The sequence below is a fragment of the Mirounga leonina genome, unplaced genomic scaffold (genome assembly GCF_011800145.1).
Source record: "Mirounga leonina isolate KUSES-001 unplaced genomic scaffold, KU_Mleo_1.0 Mir_376, whole genome shotgun sequence".
Taxonomy (NCBI): Eukaryota; Metazoa; Chordata; class Mammalia; order Carnivora; family Phocidae; genus Mirounga; species Mirounga leonina.
Window position 1 is genome coordinate 5,506,031 of NW_023270718.1, and position 21,645 is coordinate 5,527,675.

The 21,645-nt window shown below is 48.3% G+C and overlaps 1 protein-coding gene across 2 annotated transcripts; it reads right to left on the reverse strand.

Moving 5' to 3' along the window:
* Positions 1-962: 962 nt before the first annotated feature.
* On the reverse strand, positions 963-17,809 carry LOC117998271 (zinc finger protein 260-like). 2 transcript variants are annotated; one of them, XM_034986988.1, is made up of 6 exons: positions 17,716-17,809; positions 15,618-15,746; positions 9,379-9,479; positions 8,418-8,544; positions 5,908-6,009; positions 963-3,563 (listed from the first exon to the last, which is right to left on the reverse strand). In XM_034986988.1, the coding sequence occupies exons 2-6, from the start codon at positions 15,655-15,657 to the stop codon at positions 1,669-1,671; spliced, it is 2,265 nt and encodes a 754-aa protein (XP_034842879.1). In that variant the 5' UTR covers positions 15,658-15,746; positions 17,716-17,809; the 3' UTR covers positions 963-1,668. The 2 variants fall into 2 exon arrangements, with proteins under 2 accessions (XP_034842879.1, XP_034842880.1); XM_034986989.1 differs by lacking the exons at positions 15,618-15,746; positions 17,716-17,809 and adding an exon at positions 12,273-12,610.
* Between the last annotated feature and the right edge of the window lie 3,836 nt (positions 17,810-21,645).

Below are 21,645 nucleotides of genomic sequence, written 5' to 3' on the forward strand. Positions count from 1 at the left end.
TAATCTCCTCAGAAGGACAGAGGAAGCAAGTATGGAAATGCTCATTCTAACATTCGTAATTGGGAAAATTGGTGAACCACCTGTGAAAATCAGGGGCTTAGAACAAAATCCACGTGGGGGAATGGATTTGTAAACTATTTTACACCCACCAGTGAAATATTATTAGCCTGGGGCGCCTGGGTGGTTCAGTTGGTTAGGCGACTGCCTTCGGCTCAGGTCATGATCCTGGAGGCCCTGGATCGAGTCCCGCATCGGGCTCCCTGCTCGGCGGGGAGTCTGCTTCTCCCTCTGACCCTCCCCCATCTCATGTGCTCTCTCTCATTCTCTCTCTCTCAAATAAATAAATAAAATCTTAAAAAAAAAAAAAGAAATATTATTAGCCTGAATAATGATGAGTATGAAGTGTATGTGATTACAAAAGACAATGCTCAGGGTATAATAGGGACAAATCAGAGAAAGCCAAAATTGTTTCTATGCTCTGATCACAGTGAAATAAAATAACATTTATTTTAAGATGATATTTGAAAGGGAATACAAAAAAATCAAAACAATAGGACTTCTGAGGGTGGCCCTATTGCTTTTGTTTTAGGCTTAAAAATATGGATATGGAAGACAGAATAAAACAAAACCAGAAAGAAATACACACAAAATGACAGGCTCTCCCTGGGCTGTGTGGTTATAGAGAATTGGTATTTTATTCCATACTTCTCGACACTTTCCAAATTATCCTTTATGATAAGTATAAGTTATTTTACTTTAAAATATTTCCTGTTATAAAAGTATGTGCATTATTTTTATAATAAAATATAAATACTATTTTTTGTTTGTTTTTTGGTTTTTGGTGGTTTTTTAGAGAGGGAGAGAGAGAGAAACAGAAGGAGAGAGAGAATCTTAAGCAGGCTCCACACTCAGCGTGGAGCCTGACTTGGGCTCAATCTCATGACCCTGAGATCAAGACCTGAGCCGAAGTCAAGAGTGAGACACTTAACGGACTGAGCCACCCAGGTGCTACCACTTCCCTTTTTTAATACTATGTTTTTATGATGAAAATATGATGAAAGAAAAACTTCCCTTTGGGCATAAATAAAAACAGAAAATGATGCTTAAGAGGGAAACTCCTTTATAAAGCGTAAATCCTGGACATGGGAAAGACACAAAAAATAGGCTTTAAAAATGGCTGTAAATAGTGGAACATACTGTGTTTAAGCCAACTGTGGATTTTGCCATGAAATTTGTAGCTTAGAGTTTTAAAGGATACTAAAATCTAGTGTTGGTGTTCAGCTACATAGACTTGTACTCTGAAGGGTTAATCTTCCCATTTTTTTTTTCCCTCGAATTTTCAAGCTCCAGTTTAATGAATGAGTGATAAATTTAAAAAGTTCACAGGGACCTTATTAAAGATAGCAGATGATGTTATGTTCCATTTACACCACCCTCTGGGGATGCCGTAAGACTGAAAAATAGGGGGGAAGCTGAGATTTTAGCAGGGGAGCTCCTAAAATGATCAGAAGCTGTCCCAGCTGGTGATAAACTGCACCAGGTCCTTGTAGGAAATAGAGAAGCAACTCTCTCAATATATAGTGTTAGGGTTCCTCTCTGGGAGGAAGTTACTGGTGCTGATGAAGGCTACACCGAACCCAGCATCAGAACTGCCCATCTGCTACCTTCTCAGGCTTTCTGGTCAGCAGGAGTTCTCTGAATATCAGCAAGCTGTGTGCTCCACGCAAAGCCTTTCTCAAAATCATCGCAGACGCAGGCGTCATGCACAGTGTGAAGTCTCTGGTGTTCAGTCAGGTGTGAACTCCAGCTGAAATCCTCCCCACATTCCTTACACACATAGCGTTTGCCGCCTGTGTGTACCTTCTGGTGTTGAATAAGGTGCGAAATCTGGGTATAGGTTTTTCCACAGTTGTTACATTTATAGGGCTTCTCTCCCGTATGGATCCTCTGATGCTGAATAAGGTGGATGCTCTGGTTGAAAGCTTTCCCGCATTCCTTGCAGGCGTAGGGTTTCTCGCCAGTGTGAATTCTTTGATGTTGGGTGAGGGAGGAGTTGTGACTGAATGTTTTCCCACACTCTTTGCACTTATAGGGTTTCTCGCCTGTGTGGATTTTCTGATGCTCGATAAGGTGGGTGCTCCGGCTGAAGGCTTTCCCACACTCACGGCACTCATAAGGTTTCTCTCCAGTGTGAATCCTCTGGTGTTGGATGAGGTGGGAAATCTGGGTATAAGCCTTCCCACAAACTTTACACTCATAGGGCTTCTCCCCGGTGTGAATCCTCTGGTGCCGGGTAAGCGAAGAGTTCTGGCTGAAGGTTTTCCCACATTCGTTACATTTGTAGGGCTTCTCACCAGTGTGAATCGTCTGGTGTTGAGTGAAGGACGAGGTGTGACTGAAAGCCTTTCCACACTCATTACATATATAGGGTTTTTCTCCCATGTGAACACTCTGGTGCCTCATAAGGTGGGAAATCTGTGTATAAGCCTTCCCACACTCGTTACACTCATAGGGCTTCTCACCAGTGTGAATTCTCTGATGCTGAGTCAGGGATGAACTGTGGCTGAAGGCTTTGCCACACTCAGAGCACTCATAGGGTTTCTCTCCAGTGTGAACTCGCTGGTGCTGGGACAGGGACGAGCTATGGCTGAAGGTTTTCCCACACTCGTTACATTTGTAGGGTTTCTCTCCGGTGTGGATTGTCTGGTGCTGAGTCAAGGAGGAAGTGTGACAGAAGGCCTTACCACACTCACCACATTTGTAGGGCTTCTCCCCCGTGTGGATTTTCTGGTGGCGGGTGAGGTGGGACACCTGTGAGTAGAACTTCCCGCACTGGTTGCATTTATAGGGTTTCTCCCCAGTATGGCACCGCTGGTGTTTAATGAGGGAGGAGCTCTGGGTGAAGGCCTTCCCACATTCCTTGCATTTGTATGGCTTCTCTCCAGTGTGGATCCTCTGATGCTCAGTAAGCGATGAGCTCTGAGTAAAGGTCTTGCCGCACTCGCTGCACATGTAGGGCTTCTCTCCCGTGTGAATGATGTGGTGCTGAATGAAATACGAGCTGTTGCTGAACGCCTTCCCGCAATCATTACACTTGTAGGGTTTCTCTCCAGTGTGAATCCTCTGGTGTAGAATATAGTCTGAATGGTAAATGAAGGCTTTCCCGCATTCTGCACAGTTAAGTGGCTTCTTTTCTACAAATGTTCTTTGGCGTTTCAGGCTCTTTCTTGGCCCGTTCCTCTTCCGAGTCCTCTCTCCCACAGGCCCTCTTTGCTTCCTGATGAAGGCGGAGGTCTGCCTGAGGCTCCGCCCATGCTCGTGACAGCCCAGGCCTCTCTCCCCACAGACAGTTTCCTTGAGAGGAGCAAACATACACCTCAAACGCCTCTCCTGCTCTCCCCGGTCCTCCAACTGACGGCTCCAGGTCCAGGATGCCGCCAGCCTGGCATCTCCAAGCACTTCCCTTAAAACTCCCTCCCTCTCTCCCACTGGGGAAGTGGCCTCTTCAGAAACCCTCTTTTTCAGAAATGACTCCCAAGGAGCTGCAGAGCTGGTGTGCAAGGCTGAAAGACATGGAAAATGCGAATATCGTCTGCGTTGGAACCAAGGAAACTGATCAAGTTGAACTGACACTGGAAAACTTTAAAAGGCAAGTTTCAAAGTGTAAGTTGCTATTTCAAAAGACAGGAGAGACTCGTGTTGTGACATGGAAGGATGGCCTCAAAATATCCGAAAAATGAAAATGTTTTTTTTACAAATGATTTGACTTATTTATTTGAGAGAGTGAGTGAGTGAGAGAGCACAAACAGGGGTTGCGGCAGAGGGAGAGGGAGAAGCAGACTCCCCCGCTGAGCAGGGAGCCCGATGCGGGGCTCGATCCCGCGACTCCAGGACCATGACCTGAGCTGAAGGCAGATGTTTAACCAACTGAGCCACCCAGGCGCCCCAAGTTGTATATGTTTATGTATATGTTAACATGTGTATGCACGTGCATAGTGGGATGGAGGGTTTTCAATTTATTATTATTTACTTTTTGTTGTGGTAAAATACATACAACTTAAAATACGACATTTAGGTCATTTTTAGGTGTGCTGTTCCATTGCATGTATATACTCATGCTGTGGTACAATCGTCACCACCATCCACCTCCAGAATGTTTTCATCTTCCCAAACTGAAACATTACCCATCAAATACTAATGCCATTTACCCCTTCCCCAGCCCCTGGCCACCACCATTCCACTTTGGCTCTATGAATTTGCCTACTCTAGGCGCCTCATGTAAGTGGAATCATACAATACTTGTCATTTTTTTTTTTAAGATTTTATTTATTTATTTATTTGAGAGAGAGAGCGAGAAACAGCATGAGAGGGGATAGGGTCAGAGGGAGAAGCAGGCTCCCCGCCGAGCAGGGAGCCCGATGTGGGACTCGATCCCAGGACTCCAGGATCATGACCTGAGCCGAAGGCGGTCGCTTAACCAACTGAGCCACCCAGGCACCCAATACTTGTCATTTTGTGTCTGGTTTACTTCACTTAGCATCATGCCCTCAAGGTTTATTCACGTTGTTATTATTTACTTTTGTAATTAAAAAAATACAGTAAAGCTTTTGGGGTAAAATGAGAAAAGTAAATTTTTTTTGAGAGATAAGCAAGATTACGGGGAGATTTCCATTTCCTGCTTTATTTTTATTTACATTTTCAAAGTTTCTGCGATGAACACATATAACTTTAATTTGATCAAAAGATATCAATAAATAGGGGTGCCTGGGTGGCTCAATTGGTTAAGCATCTGCCTTTGGCTCAGGTCATTTTCTCAGGGTCCTGGGATCGAGCCCCACAGCAGGCTCCCCGCTCAGCAGGGAGTCTGTTTGTCCCTGTCCCTTCCCCTGCTCGTTCTAGCTCTCTCTCAAATAAATAAATAAAATCTTTTTTAAAAAAAGATGTCAATAAATATTAAGTGTATGTGAGGCTTTTACCGCACAATCTTGCAATCTGGAGAAAGGGAAGTGTAGAGAAGAGATGATAAACAGGAAGCCCAGCCATGTGGAATTTGTTGAAGGGGATGGATTTTTTGATGCTAGTAGATCTGTTCACGGGACACCTAACAATTGCACATTGTTACATGCTAACCACAGTGCTAGGGCTTGCTGTCAGGGGTACTGGGGAGCCATGGGAGGGCTATGGGTACGGGAGAAGTGGGATCAGCTCCAGGTGTAGAAAGACCCCTCTTGGGCTGTGTGAGATGAATGGGAGGGCATAAGACTGGAGGCTGGGAGGTGAGGGAGGAGGCCGGGATGAGGGTCCAGCCAAGGAGCTGAGGCCGGAGCCAGGGCTGTGGTACAGAGGACAGGGGACTGGGAAAAGTTAGGGGGCAGGAGGGACAGGACTGGGGACCAATGGGCTGTGGTGAACAGGAAGGAGGGGGCAAGTCCCACCCCACAACACGGTGGGCAGTGACGGAAACAAAGATGCTTCAACCCCCCCCCCCGCTCATGGAGTTTGTGGGCCAGTGGGGGGCAGACATCTGGCCTCCTATTCCCCACCATGTTCGGTGGGGTCCCACTTCTGGGTCTTTACATAGATGATTCCCAATAAAGAAACACTAATAATCACTGTAGCCTATTCTGACCAGTGGGTTACTGTGTGCCAGGTGCTGGGCTACACTTTTAGGTGTTAATTCATTGACCTTTCCCAACCCAGGGTATTGAGCCCATTTTGCAGGTGAGGAAATCGAGGCACAGAGGGACTAAATGACCTGCCTGAAGGTCACAGAGCCAGAAGTGCTGGAGCTGGGATTTGAACCCAGCACCCACAACTATGGCGGGTGTTGGGCTGCCTCATTCTTGTCACTGATCAAAACAGACAGGATAGGAAGATGGCTCACACCTGCTGGACAACCTTACCCACCTGGACAGGTAGCTTGCCGGGCTTCCTTCTTCTCCATTCTGGGCTCCTCCCCTCGCTCCAGACGGGAGATCACATCAGGTTTACACCCAAGAGGGCCCACCCCTGGAAAAGACACAAGATTTGGCCATGGCTGCCAGTCATCGGGAGGCCTCGGGGCTGGGCCCCAGGCCCTGGGTCTGCAGGGGAGCTGCATACATTGGGTGCCTAATGATTAGAAGGTCTAATGGTCCAGGTGCCTGGGTGGCTCAGTCGGTTAAGGGTCCAACTCTGGGTTTTGGCTCAGGTCATGATCTCAGGGTCCTGGGATTGAGCCCCACATTGGGCTCCCTGTTCAATGAGGAGTCTGCTTGAGATTCTCTCTCTTTCTCTCTCTCTCTCCTTCTGCCCCTCCCCTACTCTCACTCTCTCTCTAAAATAAATCAATAGGGCGCCTGGGTGGCTCAGTTGTTAAGCATCTGCCTTCGGCTCAGGTCATGATCCCAGGGTCCTGGGATCAAGCCCCACAATTGGGCTCCCTGCTCCGCGGGAAGCCTGCTTCTCCCTCTCCCACTCCCCTTGCTTGTGTTCCTGCTCTCGCTATCTCTTTCTCTGTCAAATAAATAAATAAAATATTTAAAAAGAAATCAATAAATAAAATAAATCGATAAATAAATCTTAAAAAAAAAAAAAGCAGCAGCTCTAATGGTCCATGCGAGATTCATTTGTTGAGTGCCTACTACGTTCCAGAAAGAGCCTGAGTCCTGACATCACTGCTTACTCAGAAACAGGGGCTTTGCAGATGTAATTAGTGAAGATGAGGTCCTACAGGAGCAGGCTGGGCCCTGAGCCAAAGACCGGTGTCTTTGTTTGAAGAGGAAAGACATACAGACACAATGGAAGGGAAAGGTCATGTGAAGATGGAGGCCAAGATTGGGGTGACAGGGGTACAGGGCAAGGAATGGCAAGGGCCGCCAGGAGCCTCCGGAAGCTGCATCCAGGAAGGACTCTCAGAGGGAGCAGGGCCCCGCCCACAGCTGGATTTTACACTTCTGGCCTCTGAACTGTGAGGGAATACATTTCTGCAGGGGACAGGTGGAAGGGACCGCGTTCTTTACACCCAAGTTGCGCAGAAAAGGGGTCACACAGCAGGCTGCCGGCTCTCTTTGGAAAGATCTGCTCCCATGGCTGCCCGTGGCTGGCTGGCGTCTGGGAAGCTGGATTTCAGGAGGGTTCCCAGCACTCCCTAACCTCCAGGAGGGGCTCCCTGTGCTTAAGCTGTTGGTGCAAACAACGTGGTTTCTGCTGAACACCTGCTTTCCTTCGGGGAGTCTGGAATTTTGACACGTGCCAGGCCGAGGGCGCTGACGTGACTGGCCCCCACGAAAAACCTGGGGCACTGATGGAGACTCTAACAAGTGTCCCTAATGGACAACTTCTCACACGTGTTGTCACGTCTCGTTGCCCGTCCTGTGTGACTCCACGGGGAGGGGACTCTGGCCTGGTCTCCCCCAGATCTCGTCCCACGTGCCTCATCTCTTTGCTGACTGTGCTTGGTGTCCTTGCGCTGCAGTGAATTGGGGCGGTGAGTACAACTGCATGCTGAGGCCTGCAGGTCCTCCTTGAGCCCCCCAACCTGGGGGCTTTCCTCGGGCCCCTGACGTAGAAGTTTAGGCGGGTTTTTGGTGAGTTTGTCCAGTGAAAGTGTGTGAGTGAGCATGGCTGAGGAAGGAACCTTCAAACCACCAGAGTTCACAGAGCAAAGGCAAGACAGAAGAATCAGAAAAAGAAATTGAGGAGAGATGGAGGTGGACAGAAAGACAGACCACTGAGGAGGCTGGAGTAGGGTCAGGGGGTGAGGACAAGGCCAGATCAGGGCTGGGCTGCAGGGACAGAGGAGGGGATGGGCAGAGATTGTTGGGAGTCGGAGAGGATGTGGTGGGCTGTTGGGGAGGGGGTAGGATGGTGCTGGGGGGTGACTGGTCTGGGGACAGGGGACCCAGAGGAGGAGGGGCAGTTCAGTGTGGAGACGCTGAGCTCAGGGTGAGTGTGACAGATGTGAAGGGCCTTGAGGGGGCGCAGGAGGTGGGTGGGTGGACAATGTAGGACTAGGGAGACACATTTGGGAACAGCATTTCTGTGTCTTGGAAAGATTCTAAGATGGAGCTAGATGACTGGAGGACATCCAAGGAACACTTGGAGTCTGAGATGCTAGAACAGGCATTCCAGGGAGGAATCTGAGGTCACCACACGTAGAAAGGGAAGCAAGAAGAGAAGGTGGGGGCACAGGCTGAAGATTTTGCAGGACAGGCAGAGGACTCCGGGCCCTCGGGGACGCAGGGACTCTAGGAGAAGCAGCGGAGAGACAGAGGGACAGACAGTGGCCAGCCAGGAGGGACCGGTAAAAAGAGCAGAGAGGGTACCCCATAACCTCAGCAAATACCTACTGTTGAGCAGTGGGTGGGCACAAAGGAGATGAGGGCAGAAGGGGGGCATCACGCCTCTTCCTGGGGAGGCAGGGGGCAGGGCCTCACCCAGTGACAGAAGGTTCTGGTAGTTCTCTAGCATCACGTCCCGGTACAACTCCCTCTGGCCAGGCCCCAGCTGGCCCCACTCCTCCAGGGTGAAATCCACAGCCACATCCTTGAAGGTCACTGATTCCTGCAAGGGACAATTTTACATGGTGGAGGGGCACATCCTTCTAGAACTCTGGGGCCGGGAGAGGTCATGGGTCAACAGCCTAACCCTGCTGGTGGTTGAACCAGCTCTAACACTCTGGGCTGGAACATACTGACTCAGCAGGTTTGAGATAACTGAATAAAAATGGCCCACAGAAATGCAGAAAGTTTTGGCCAGCTCCTAGCCCACAGGCTTCTTGGCAGAAGGTAGGAGAAAGCTCCCTTTTGCGTGACTCTTTACTGCCATCTGTTGGAAAATCGTTATAATATGCCAATTATTTTAGTAAATGACCGTTTACTGCCATCTGCATGAAAACTTCCACAATATACCAGTGTATGAGGTACATGTGGAACCTGCCACTGAGGTAAAGCACTCTTGTGCAGTGCGCAACCTGCACACCTATATATGACAGCCCTAAGAAACACTTTTTTTTTTTTAAATCAAGCCACTGTGTGCAAGAGTGATAACTAAGTGGCGCTCCATCCCAGACCCGAACTGGGATCCCAATGCCCATCCCTGACTCCAAGGATAAGGCTCGGGGGTGAAGCAAAACCATCCACTGCCCACTTCTCTCGGCAACTCAAAGGCTGCTGAGAGTTAGATTGGTTTGTAGACTGGGTCATAACGTCCCAACTCAGAGCATCCTGCCCCTCCCCCTTCCCCTCCTCGCTGCACCTCCCAGCCCCAGAGCCCCTCCCACCATAGCCTCTTCCCCAAGCCTGGGAGGAGCAGAAGATCTTCAGGCCACAGGCAGAGATGAGGATGGCCCTCTGGAGTCCACAAAATCATCTTGGGGAAGGGGAAGCCCAGAATCACCTGGTCTTCAGCCATCAGGGTCCTGTGGCCACTGCGTGGTCCTGGGCATGTGCCTCCAGGAGACAGGAGCAGGCCTGAGTCCGCAGAGCTGGAGGAGGAGACTGGAACACAGAGGAGGGTCAGTTCTCGCCCAGACAGACAGACAGATGCTTCCCTGAAGATGCCTCATGACAGGGGACTCTAGTCTCCCAGGAGCTGGAGCAAAGGCTCCGGACGGGCTGTCCGAGGCCCCCATTCCACACCAACAACCGCTAGCAATCAGGAGGCTCAGCTCACTGCACCTACATAACAGCTCTGAAAGACTAGTTTAACTAGAGTTTTCTCCAGAGAAGGAAATAGAGGCACAAGAGGTCAAGGCCCTTGCTCAAGGTCACAGAGAGATCAAGTATCAGAGCGCGATTCAGGCCCAGAAGTCTGGCTGCAGAGCTAAGCCGCCTTTTTATTTTTTTAATTTTATTTATTTATTTTAAGCCGCCTTTTTAGTCTTACTTTTTTTTCTTGTGGTAAAATGCATATAACATGCAATATAACATTTTAACCACTTTAAATGATACAGTTCAGTGGCATTTAGGACGTTCACAGTGATGTGCAACCATCACCACGATCTGGCTCCAGAATGTTTTCACCATCGCCCTAAAAGGAAACCTTATACTGTTAATCAGTCACTACCAAATCGCCCTGTTCTGTCCCAGCCCTCCAATGCCAGCCTCTGATAACTACTCATCGTTTTTTCTTTTTTAAAAAGATTTGTTTATTTATTTTAAAGAGAGGGGAGGGGCAGAGGGAGAGGGAGAGAGAGTCCCAAGCTGACTCTGCACTGAGCGCAGAGCCCAACTCTGGGCTCAATCTCACGACCCTGAGATCATTCACCCGAGCCGAAACCAATCAGTCACTTAACTGACTGAGCCACCCAGGTGCCCCTCATCTTTCTGTCTTAATGGATTTGCCTATTCTGGACATTTCATATGAAGGGAATCATGTAATATGTGGCCCTTTGTGTCTGGCTTCTTTCATTTAGCATAACGTGTTCCAGATTCATCCATGTTGCACCACGTATCAAGGCTTCATTCCTTTTTATGGCTGAATAGTATTCTGTGGCATGGATCTACCCCTTTTTTGAAGAGCTCCTTCTTCTTTTTTTTTTTTAATAGGACGTGGTGCCCCATGCATGACCCTGAGATCAAGACCTGAGCTGAGATCAAGAGTTGGACACTTAACCGACTGAGCCACCCAGGCGCCCCTGCAGAGCTCCTCCTATCTGCCTTACAAATCCTGCATAAGGATCCTGATCTCCCACTTAAGATGTTTAAAGAAAGGTTCCATCTGCTAGAATAAAGTTTAGAAAAAATCCCTGCAAAAAAAAAAAAAAAAAAATCTCTGCCAAAGAAAAATCAGTGTTTGGACTATGGTCACTTCCATCCATTCATCAAATATGCTCTGAGACTCGTGAGAGTGACAGGCTCATCTGAGGGCAGAATAATGTGCGAGATGAGGCTCTGCCCTAAAGGGGCTCCCTGCCTGGTGGGGGAGACAGGCCTGGACATAGGCCAGGTGGTGGGCTGAACAATGGCCCTACTCCTGTATCTTGTGGACGAACGTGGGATGTGATTAAGTTAAGCACCTCTAGGTAGGAAGATTATCCTGGATTATCTGGGTGGGTCCTAAATGCTATAATAAGTGTCCTTAGAAGAGAGGCCGGGGGCTATTTGACCTGGAGGAGGCGGCTACGTGAGGGAAATCAAGAGAAGCAGAGTTAGGGAGAGAAGACCCTGCCTCTGGCTTTTAAGCTGGAGGAAGAGGGCTCATCTAAGGAACGCAAGCAGACTCTAGAAGCTGGAAAAAAAGGCAAGGAAATGGATTGTCCCCTAGAGCCTCAGGGGGGAGCACCGCTCTGCTGACACCTTGATTTCAGCACGGTGAAACCCACTGCAGGCTTCTGACCTCCCAAACTGTAAGAGAACACATTTGTGTTGTTTGAGCCACCAAGACTGTGGTAACTTACGGCAGGAAGGGAAACTAACACAGTCCAGAAACGAAAAGACGTGGCCTCACACGTGTTTCCAGTTACACAGGAACACAAGCAGCTGAAGGCTGAGACCAGCGGGTGAAATTCTGATGAGGAAATGAGAAGCAGAGTCTTACAGACTCTCCCCTATCTCCTCGCCAGTCACTTAATCATTACAAAAAGAAGGTCACTTTAGCGCGGAGACGCCTGGCGGACACCACTGCAACCAAGTGATCAAGACTGACATGACCTGTGATGGGCAAATGGGCATCACGGGCTTCTGATCTGATGAGGACACAGCATCATGCCCAAGGTACTCCCACCAAACCTAAATCTCATCATGAGGAAACACTGATCAAATCCAGACCAAGGGACATTCTGGAAGTGCCTGGTCTGTAATCTTCAGAATTGCCAAGACCATCAAGATCAAAGAAAGACTGAAGAACTGCGTCAGGTTCACGGAGACTAAAGAGACCTAACTTTAGTTAGGGATTTTCTTTTGCCATTAAGTACATTATTGGGACAATTAGCAAAATTTGAGGGTCTGCAGATTAGCTAATAGTCTGTATCGATGTTACTGTCCTGATATGATCATGGTGCTGTGGTCTTGAAAGATAATGGCCCTGTTTTTAGAAACACACAGACTCGTGGGTAAGGGGGGCGCGCAGACACACAGAGGGGGACTGAACGGGGGTTGGGATGGTGGCGGGGGGGGAGAGATCAGAGAGAGATTAGAGACCCAGAGAAAGGGTAGCATGCTCAGGATAAGGACAGAGACAGAGGGTGTGATTGTGCAGAGTACGCGGGGGCTTTCGGGTCAGACACCCCGGATTGTGATCCCAGGCCGACCACCGTGACCTGCGAGAAGCCGCGGAGTCTGTTTCTTCACCTGCGAAGTGAGGAAACGCATCGTCTTCCTCCTGGGAGATCGCAGCAGTTCCGCGCACGCCTGACTCCTGGCAAACAGCAGGCGCCCAATTCCTGCGCGCTGAGATCGTCCGGAGCCGCGCGGGTGGCAGAGGCGCTCTGGGGATACCTCGCGAGTGATAGGAGGGGGCGGGACACCGCCCACAGCGCCCACCCAGGCGCGACTCGGGCCCGCCTCCCTGAGCGCTCGCGGGCCTGCCCCGCTCGGCCAGCACCCACACGCTCCGGCTCCCGGCCGCCAGGTAGGGACTCACCTGTGCGCCCCCGCGGGTTGCGCAGGGCGGCCAGGCCTTCCCTCCCTCTGGCGGGCCGCGGAATGCGCCTGCGCGGTCGCTGTCTCGGAACTATTAAGCCCTGGTTCTTTAAACGCGGTTTCGCAGCTGGACTACATTTCCCAGAAACCATTACGGGCTCACGCTCCTCCCGAGCTAAGGTCTCTAAAGGCGGGGGGAATGCTGGGAAATGGAGTCTGCGAGTACGACGTGGGGCCGAAGGGAACATGGTATTGAGAAATTTTGGCTGTACTGACCCGGCGAATATACCCGTTATAGCCAGTCTTTTTGTTGCCCTTCACAGGAGGGGACGTCATAGTCCATTTAACCCATCTAACGAAGTTTCCCCTTTAGCTGAAGTCCACAGGACACGTAGAAGTTGGCCCCATCTAAATTGATGGTGAACAAATTGAGCCTCTGTCACTAATTACTCACTACCTCTGGGCATCCGCTTCCTGTTTGCCTCAGTTTCATCTATCACCTCTTAAAGGGTGGTGTGATAAAGGAAACAGCTCCCTAAAGTGGGAGCTGGAAGATGTATATCCAGGAATGCAAGGATGGTTTGATATTGGGCTATCATATAATTTGCTAATTGATATATCAAAGTAATACCATCACATCCATGGATATGAAAAGGGTTTTGAAAACCTTCAGTAATAAGCCATTTCTGCATAAAGTTAATATATTTAAGAATAGGTCCATCTTGAATAGTAATGACAACAATCTTTTTTTAAAAAAAAGATTTTATTTATTTGAGAGAGAGAGAATAGGTGTCAGAGAGAGAGGGAGAATCAGACCCCCCACTGAGCAGGAAGCCCAACCCAGGCCCCATCCCAGGACCCTGAGATCATGACCTGAGCTGAAGGCAGACGCTTAACTGACTGCGCCACCCACACACCCAGTAATGACAACAATCTTAAGGAGTTCCTTGGTTCTCCCTTGTTTTTAATTACATACATATCATCAAAACCCCGTCTCAGGCTTAATGCTAAAAACCAAAACATCCCCATTAAAGTCAGAACAAACTGTCCAGCATGACCACTTTTGGAAGAACTATCAATGCAGTTAGACAAGAGAAAGAAAAGGTATCATTGGAACAGAGAAGTCTGGGTTGTCATTCTTCTTTAAATATGATATGATTGCTATCTTGGAAATCAGAGAATCAAATGAAACACTAAGATAAGCCATGGATAATTATGTAAAATTACTGGGTACAAGGTTAATAAAATCCCATAGGTTTTCTCTTTTCAACAAAGAATGATGATAAATCTAATGAAAAAAGGGGTTATTTGGATTTTAGTGCCATATTTGCCTGATAGATTGTAATCTCTTTGTGATCTGGAGCAGTTGTCTTCCACTCTGTACCTAGGTTTTCCTCTCTGTAATCCCTCATTGGGATAATGTGTGGCAAATAGCTCTTCTTCAAAGCCTTTCCCCTGCTTTCTGTGCACACAGCTAGACCACATTTCCCAGCCTCCCTTGCAATCCAGGGTGACCATATGACTAAGTTCTGGCCAATAAAGTGAGAGAAGTGAACATGCACGCCAAGCCCAGACCTGGCCCATTGAAACCTCTCACTTGTCACCTTCCACAGTCTTTTCCTTTCTGTGGATGTAGATGGAGACTATGACCCTGGAAGTCCTATGTTGAAAATGGAAGGAGCCTAGGGGCGCCTAGGTGGCTCATTGTTAAGCATCTGCCTTCGGCTCAGGTCATGATCCCGGGGTCCTGGGATTGAGCCCCGCATTGGGCTCCCTGCTCGGCGGGAAGCCTGCTTCTCCCTCTCCCACTCCCCCTGCTTGTGCTCTCTCTCTCTCTCTCTGTGTCAAATAAATAAATAAAATCTTAAAAAAAAGAAAAAAGAAAATGGAAGGAGCCTAGATCCCTGAATTGTCCCTTGGAGGGGGCCATCTCCAATCAGAAACCAAATAATAAAAAGTTAGTTTCAGTTATATGGACTCAGGGGATTGATTAGATAAATGATGGTATATCCGGCCTATGAAACGTTATCGAGCCTGAAATAATTATGATCAGGACACAATAACATGGCGAAAGACTTGTGAATGAAAGTTAAAAGAAGAAAAATTACAAAGTTATGTATCTTTCATGTTTATAAAGATGTAAAATATATGTATACACATGAGTAAAAGGCTAGATAAACCATTATCAAAATGAAATAAGATCAGCTGTCACTTAGTGACAACATGTAGTGGGCTTTATTAATTTATTTAACTCATACAACCACCCTGGGAAGATGTGTCCAACAGCCCCAGGGAGACCTTTGCACCCCCAAGGCTCAAAGATCCAACCAGCGACAGTGGGTCCAGGGAAACCTCTCTTCTCATCGCCAGGCTCCCCGGCTCTGCTGCCTCTCCATGCCCATGAACTTGGCCCTGGCTCAAGCCTTGTTCTTACCCTAGAGCTTCACTGTAATCTCATCTCAAACCTCCTGGCCCCCAGTGTCTCCCCTCCAGTATGTCCTCCACACACATCCCAGAAGAGTCCTTCTTTCTTTCCTTCCTTCCTTCCTTCCTTTCTTCTTTTTCTCTTTCTTTCTCTTTTCTTTCTCTTCTTTCTTTCTTTCTTTCTTTCTTTCTTTCTTTCTTTCTTTCTTTCTATAAAGATTTATTTATTTATTTTAGCTGGGGAGCATGCATGAGCATGGGGGAGGGGGAAAGAGAGAAGGAGAGAAGTGGACTCTGTGCTGAGCACAAAGCCTGACACAGGGCTCGATTTCATGACCCATGAGGTCATGACCTGAGCCAAAATCAAGAGTCAGATGCTTAACCGACTGCACCTCCCAGGTGCACCCCCCTCCCCCCCAGAATGGTCTTTCTGCACGAGAGCAGATCCAGTCCTTCCTCTGGCTGGCACTGCCCTCAGCAAAGTGTCCAGGCCTTAGCCTGGTACCTGAAGCCCTGTGAGCCTGGAGCCTGCCTTGCTTCACTTCATGACACTCTCTCTTAATCAACGCAGGTGGCCATAATAAAATACCATAGACTGAATGACTTAAACAACAGAAACTTATTTCTCACAGTTCTGGAGCCTGGAAGTCCTAGATCCCGGAGCCAGCATGGTTGATTTCTGGTGAGACCTCTCTTCCTTGCTTGCAGATGGCCACCTTCTCGATATATCCTCACATGGTTTTTCCTTGGTACAGGAGCCTATGGAGAGAGAGCTCTGGTGTCTCTTCCTCTTTTTATAAGGACATTAGTCCTGCTACTATGAGTCTTGTCCTACATTAGTCCTACTAGCTATGGGTCTTGTATGGGTTACTTAAATCCTCCTTCTAGGTGTCCTTGTCTCTAAAATGCGGGAGCAATGCCTTCTTCATTGGGTAGTCATGCAAGTTAAATGAGCTCACTGACATATGAATCTCATTGCCTGAAGCAAGTAGCATGGTCGCAACTGAATTCATATAGCAATCCCAGGGAAGGGTCCTGATTGGTCCTTCTTGGGTCTTAGGCCCACCCCTTGGACCAATCACTATTGCTAGGATTGGGGTACATGATAAAGACATGGTTACAGGCAGTTAGGCCCTAGTGTGATATGTGTGCTTGATGAGGATAGCCCAGGGCATGGTATGAGCACAGATGAGGGCCTCCAACCCACTCTGGGCAATTAGGGAGGACTTTCGGAGGAGGTCTCATCTTGGCTGTAGCTTGAAAGATAAGAACCAATGGACTAAGAGGCATAAACGTGACCAGTGAAGGCAGAGAATGAGGTGGGCTGTTCCAGGCAGAGGGAACAGAGAGTACAGAAGCCTAGAGGAGAGAAAGAGATATAAGGAGCTCTTTGTGGCTGGCATGCAAGTGTGGGATGTGGAAGAGTGCTATGGATTGAATGTTTGTTTCCCCCAAAATTCGTATGTTGAAGCCCTAACTCCCAATGTGACTTTATTTGGATATAGGGCATTTGGGGAAGTAATTAAGCTTAAATGAGGTCAAAAGGGTAGGGCCCTGCTCCAATAGGATTTGATGTTCTATAGAAGACAATTGGCACAGTGCTTTACAGGTAGGATCCTGTAGCAAGGGCCACAGAGCATAATGGTTAATCCCACTTATTCACTGAAAGTCATTAACCTCTCTGTACCTCGGTTTCCTCATTGTATATAAGGAGATAATAAATACCCAAATAAATGACATTTGAATAGGTTGCTATAACTAAAGCTATTACAACAGAATGTTACAGAAAACACCACCTTCTGTTCGCTATCAATATTATTGACATCAAATATTATTTTTATTTTATTTTATTTTTTTAAAGATTTCATTTACTTACTCGACAGAGAGCGAGCGAGCGAGAGCAGGAACACAAGCAGGGGGAGTGGGAGAGGCAGAAGCAGGCTTCCCGCCGAGCAGGGAGCCCGATGTGGGGCTTGATCCCAGGACCCTGGGATGATGACATGAGCCAAAGGCAGACGCTTAACGACTGAGCCACTCAGGCGCCCCTCAAATATTATTTTTAAAAATTATTAATACGGGGCGCCTGGGTGGCTCAGTCGGTTAAGCGCCTGCCTTCGGCTCAGGTCATGATCCTGGAGTCCCGGGATCGAGTCCCGCATCGGGCTCCCTGCTCGGCAGGGAGTCTGCTTCTCCCTCTGACCCTCCTCCCTCTCGTGCTCTCTGGCTCTCATTCTCTCAAATAAATAAATAAAATCTTAAAAAAAAAAGTTATTAATACTTCCCACCTCTTGACCTTCGTATGTGCTGTTCCCTCTGTCCGGAACGTTCTTTTTCTCTATTGCTCTTGGAAAACTGCATTTCTTGCTACCAGCTCTTACAGCCATTCCTATGGGAAAGTTTCCCCTATACCCATCCAGCCCAGCTGGAGCTGGTAAGTCAGCTCCCTCCCGGGGTTCCACCCGAACCTAGCGCTGATATTATAGTAACTGTATTGTAATTACTGTAACTGTCTCTCCTGCCCCAGATTGCGCTCTCCGAGAGCATTCATCACACTATAATTTCTGCACAATTTAATTATCCTTTTATTGTGCACTGCTCCCAGGAAATTCACAGAAAGTTAAGGGCGTAGCTGGACTTGCAGCGTGAAGAAATGTAAGAAACCAAAACAACACTGCTACCTAAGCAAAAAGCATTTTAGGGCCACCAACTTACGACCCCCAGGCCTCACCGGAGTGGGCTTGGGGCAGGACACCAGCTTAAGAAGTGAACGTGAAGTCCGGCATCTTTGACTTGTCTGCAGAAGCCTCGCCTGCCAGCTAGCATGCTCGGTGGGGGTGACGTCATGCGCGCCAGGAGTGACGTCACCGAGGCGACAGCATCCGTTGCCTTCACTGGAGGGCGCCTGCGTGGTAGTGGGGGTGGGGGAGCCTGGAAACTACCATTTCCAGACTGCTCTGGGTTGGAGCCTCTGCTCTTCCAAACCGCCCTGATCCAAGGGCTCCTTACTGCGCATGTGCCAAAACCGGTATCTTGGCAACGGAGGACTGGAGTCGGGCTCTTCGAGGGCATACCCCACCCCACCTTTAACTAGAGTGGCTCGGTAGTATCTATGGCAACGGGGGAGTTGCAGGGGGAGAGGATTCTGGGAAATGTAGTTAATTAGAGAATCTAGCGAGCTCTAGCTACACTTAACATTTCATTTGCCAATAATCTCTAGCATAAAAAATATAAGCAACACTCAGCCCCAGATGTTTCTCTGTCACTTCACAATGATAGCAAAACATGTCTTGGGTTGGTCCTCAGTATTCGAAAAAATTAGTTGCCTGCACTACTTATGGAGAGATTTCACATTTAAAAAAATCTGAATTTCTGGAGATCTGAAAACACTGGGCTGTTATTTCACCGCGACCGCAATAGAATGGAGCTGAGTACTTTCTATCCTCCGTGGATGCGACCTGCATTTCACTTTATCTTCCTGGACCCATCAATATTTGGGGTTTCCATCCCAGACCCTGGAAAAACCACCAAGCTCCTTTCCCTGGCATTTAAAGGCCCTCAGTATATGGATCAGTATCATCTTTGCAGGCTTCCTCCCCTTTCCGCCAACACTACCGTCCTCATTTATTCCACAAATATTTACTGAGATCCTGCTCTGGGCCAAGCCTTGTGCTGGGCACCGAATCTTCAGCTAAATTTGGTTTTTCTTATCAACGCCCATCCCTTCCACTGATGAGGTTTTGGAATATAGGCGAGGTTCAGTGCGGTGGAGTCCGGAGCTGACGACCAAGAAAGAATTCTTGAGACATCTTTGGTGCAAAATGGTGGTTCATTAAAGCCCGGGGACAGGACCCGTGGGCAGAAAGAGCTGCTGCCCTGGGGTTGTGAGGGGTGGCTGATTATATACTATAGGGTTGGGGGAGGTAAGGAAAAAGGGAGATTTCTGAAATAACTTTCATATGCTAAAGAAGATTCACAGGATACCAGAGGCCTTGCCATTGTCAAATTAAGGTTGTTTACCCCTCTAGTAAGGCATTAATAGTTGGGAACTTCCTGGAGGAACATTACACTGCCCACTTCAAGTGTCTGACTGTGGGCTGCAGGTTGTAAAGACATTTAATTGTATTTACATTCCCTTCTGGAAGCAATTGCTAAGGTTTTTTTTTTTTTTTTTTAAGATTTTATTTTTTTTATTTTTTATTTTTTATTTTTTTTAAGATTTTATTTATTTGAGAGAGAGTATGAGAGGAGAGAGAGAGCACATGAGAGGGGGGAGGGTCAGAGGGAGAAGCGGACTCCCCGCTGAGCAGGGAGCCCGATGTGGGACTCGATCCCGGGACTCCAGGATCATGACCTGAGCCAAAGGCAGTCGCTTAACCAACTGAGCCACCCAGGCGCCCTAAAGATTTTATTTATTTGACAGAGAGAGCACAAGCAGGGGAGCGGCAGGCAGAGGGAGAGGGAGAAGCAGGCTCCCCGCTAAGCAGGGATCCCGATGTGGGACTCGATCCCAAGACCCTGGGATCAAGATCTGAGCCGAAGGCAGACGCTTAACGACTGAGCCGCCCAGGCGTCCCTTGCTAAGGCTTTTAAGCCCTTCCCAATGGAAAGGCTTTTGTAAGTAACCTGAGGGAGACTCATATCTTGTCCTCGGATTGTGATCTCTGTAAGTTAACTATTTGTTTTTCCTTTAGGGCAGCCAGGAGTGCCTGAGGAATGTCACATATACCCCATGGTGGGGGGGGGGGTTGTGGGGTGTCAGCTTCTGCTTTGTCCTCAGCTTGCCCTCTGTTCCCTCATCACACCAAACATCTTCATTATCCAGATCCTGAATGAGATAGCAATAGTTTTGCTAGCAAGTTCAGAAACAGACGGATACTATGTTATCCAAATTTATTTGCTTTCTTACTTGGGGTTAGCAGGTAGCAAGAGTTCAGATAGCAAAAGATTTACATGAAAATGTATCTGAATCTATTCAGGAACACAGAGGGTGAAAATTTAGTTCAGAGAGGGAGGGGAACGTGTATTCTCTGCGTTGACTACTGCTGTCCCTCTTCCAGACCATCCTTGAGGGACCCACTATGGTGTTATCTCCTTTAGGATGCATTCCTCCTTTCAAGCTCTCATTGTAGGTTGTCTATTACTCTTGACGGCTCAAATCACTTCTACTTTGATGTAGGGTAACTGGTACCTACAGATGAGTGAGACCTTGTCCCAACCCTTGAGGAGCACCCAGTTGGGTATCCAGAGCTAGACACCAACTGGGAGGAGGGTCCTCCAGAAACTGACAGAGACATTGAGGAATTTGTCATGGACTTTATTAAACTTCTTTTCCTTTCCCCTTACAGACCCCCATACCACCGCCCTACTGCAGCAGGAGTTTTCGGTTTTGCCTGTACATAATAGCCCTGGTCAGAGAGAAAAAACCTGGAGGTTACAAAGAGAACTTCAGGTCCCTCCAGGTCAACCATCCCCCCCCCCCCTTCAAAACCACTTCTCTCCAATCATCAGCCTTATTTGGTTCAGCCTGTGACATCACGGGTATCTGGGCAGATTTCCAGGGTTCTCAGCCAATCAGTGTTGGTACATGAATGAGGAGGAGAGAAAATTTGGGACTGGGAGTGAGGGTAAAATGTGAAAACAGAAAGAGTGGGAAAGACTGGAGGAGACTCTGAAAGACACAGATATAGGGCGAGAGACTCATGGAGAAGGGAAAGACAGAAGGAGAAGGAAATGAGGAAAAGAGAGAAGCAGGTGTGCTGAATTGAACTGTGTCCCCCCGCCCCGCCCGCTCCCCCCAGATATATCCAAGTCCTAATCCCCAGGACCTGTGAATGTGACCTTGTTTGGAAATAGGGTCTTTGCGGATGTAATTAAGTTAAGGTAAGATGAGATCATTCGGGATTTAGGATGGACCCTACATTCAAAGACTGGTGTCCTCATAGGAGAAGAAGAGGGTGATCAGAGACATAGATGTGGAGGAAAAAGCCATCTGAAGAGGGGAGATGGGTGGGCAGAGATCGGAGGGAAGCCATGAGCCAAGGAATACCAAGGATGCCATAGAGACAGAGGGGCAAGACAGACCTTGAGCAAGAGGCTTAGGGAGAGAGAAACAAGATTCGAGAGAGAAATAAAGACCTAGCGAAGAAAGGGGGGGAGAGGTTCGAACATGGGGGAGGGGGAGAGAGCAGTGGGGAAGGTACTGGAGAAAGAGAGGCGAGGTGGGAGGGATTCAACCTGGGAGGCAGGGTAGGGGGGGACAGCAGGATTGAGACTGGGACAGGGGAGGGGAGGAGAAAGCCCAGTGGGAGAGGCAGAGAGAGGGAGAGAGAAGAGGACACAGACCGAACAAGCTCACAGTGGGAGCAGACATTCATTGTGCTGAGTGCTGATTTAACTCACCACCAGGCGCTGGGAAAGGAGGGTGAGGGGCAGGTGGAGAAGGCAGAGACCTACAGAAAAGGGGCCTGAGGGAAGAGGAGAGGGGCTGGAGGGGGCAACAGGTTGGCAGAGAGGAGGGTGAGGTCCACTTCTCCCCTCGGCACCATGGGCTCAGTGCTTGGGGCCCAATGGAAATGTTTTCATTTTAACCACTTTGAAAAGCAGAACAGAATAAATTAATATAACGACAATGGTGAAGAAGAATATATAATAATGAATT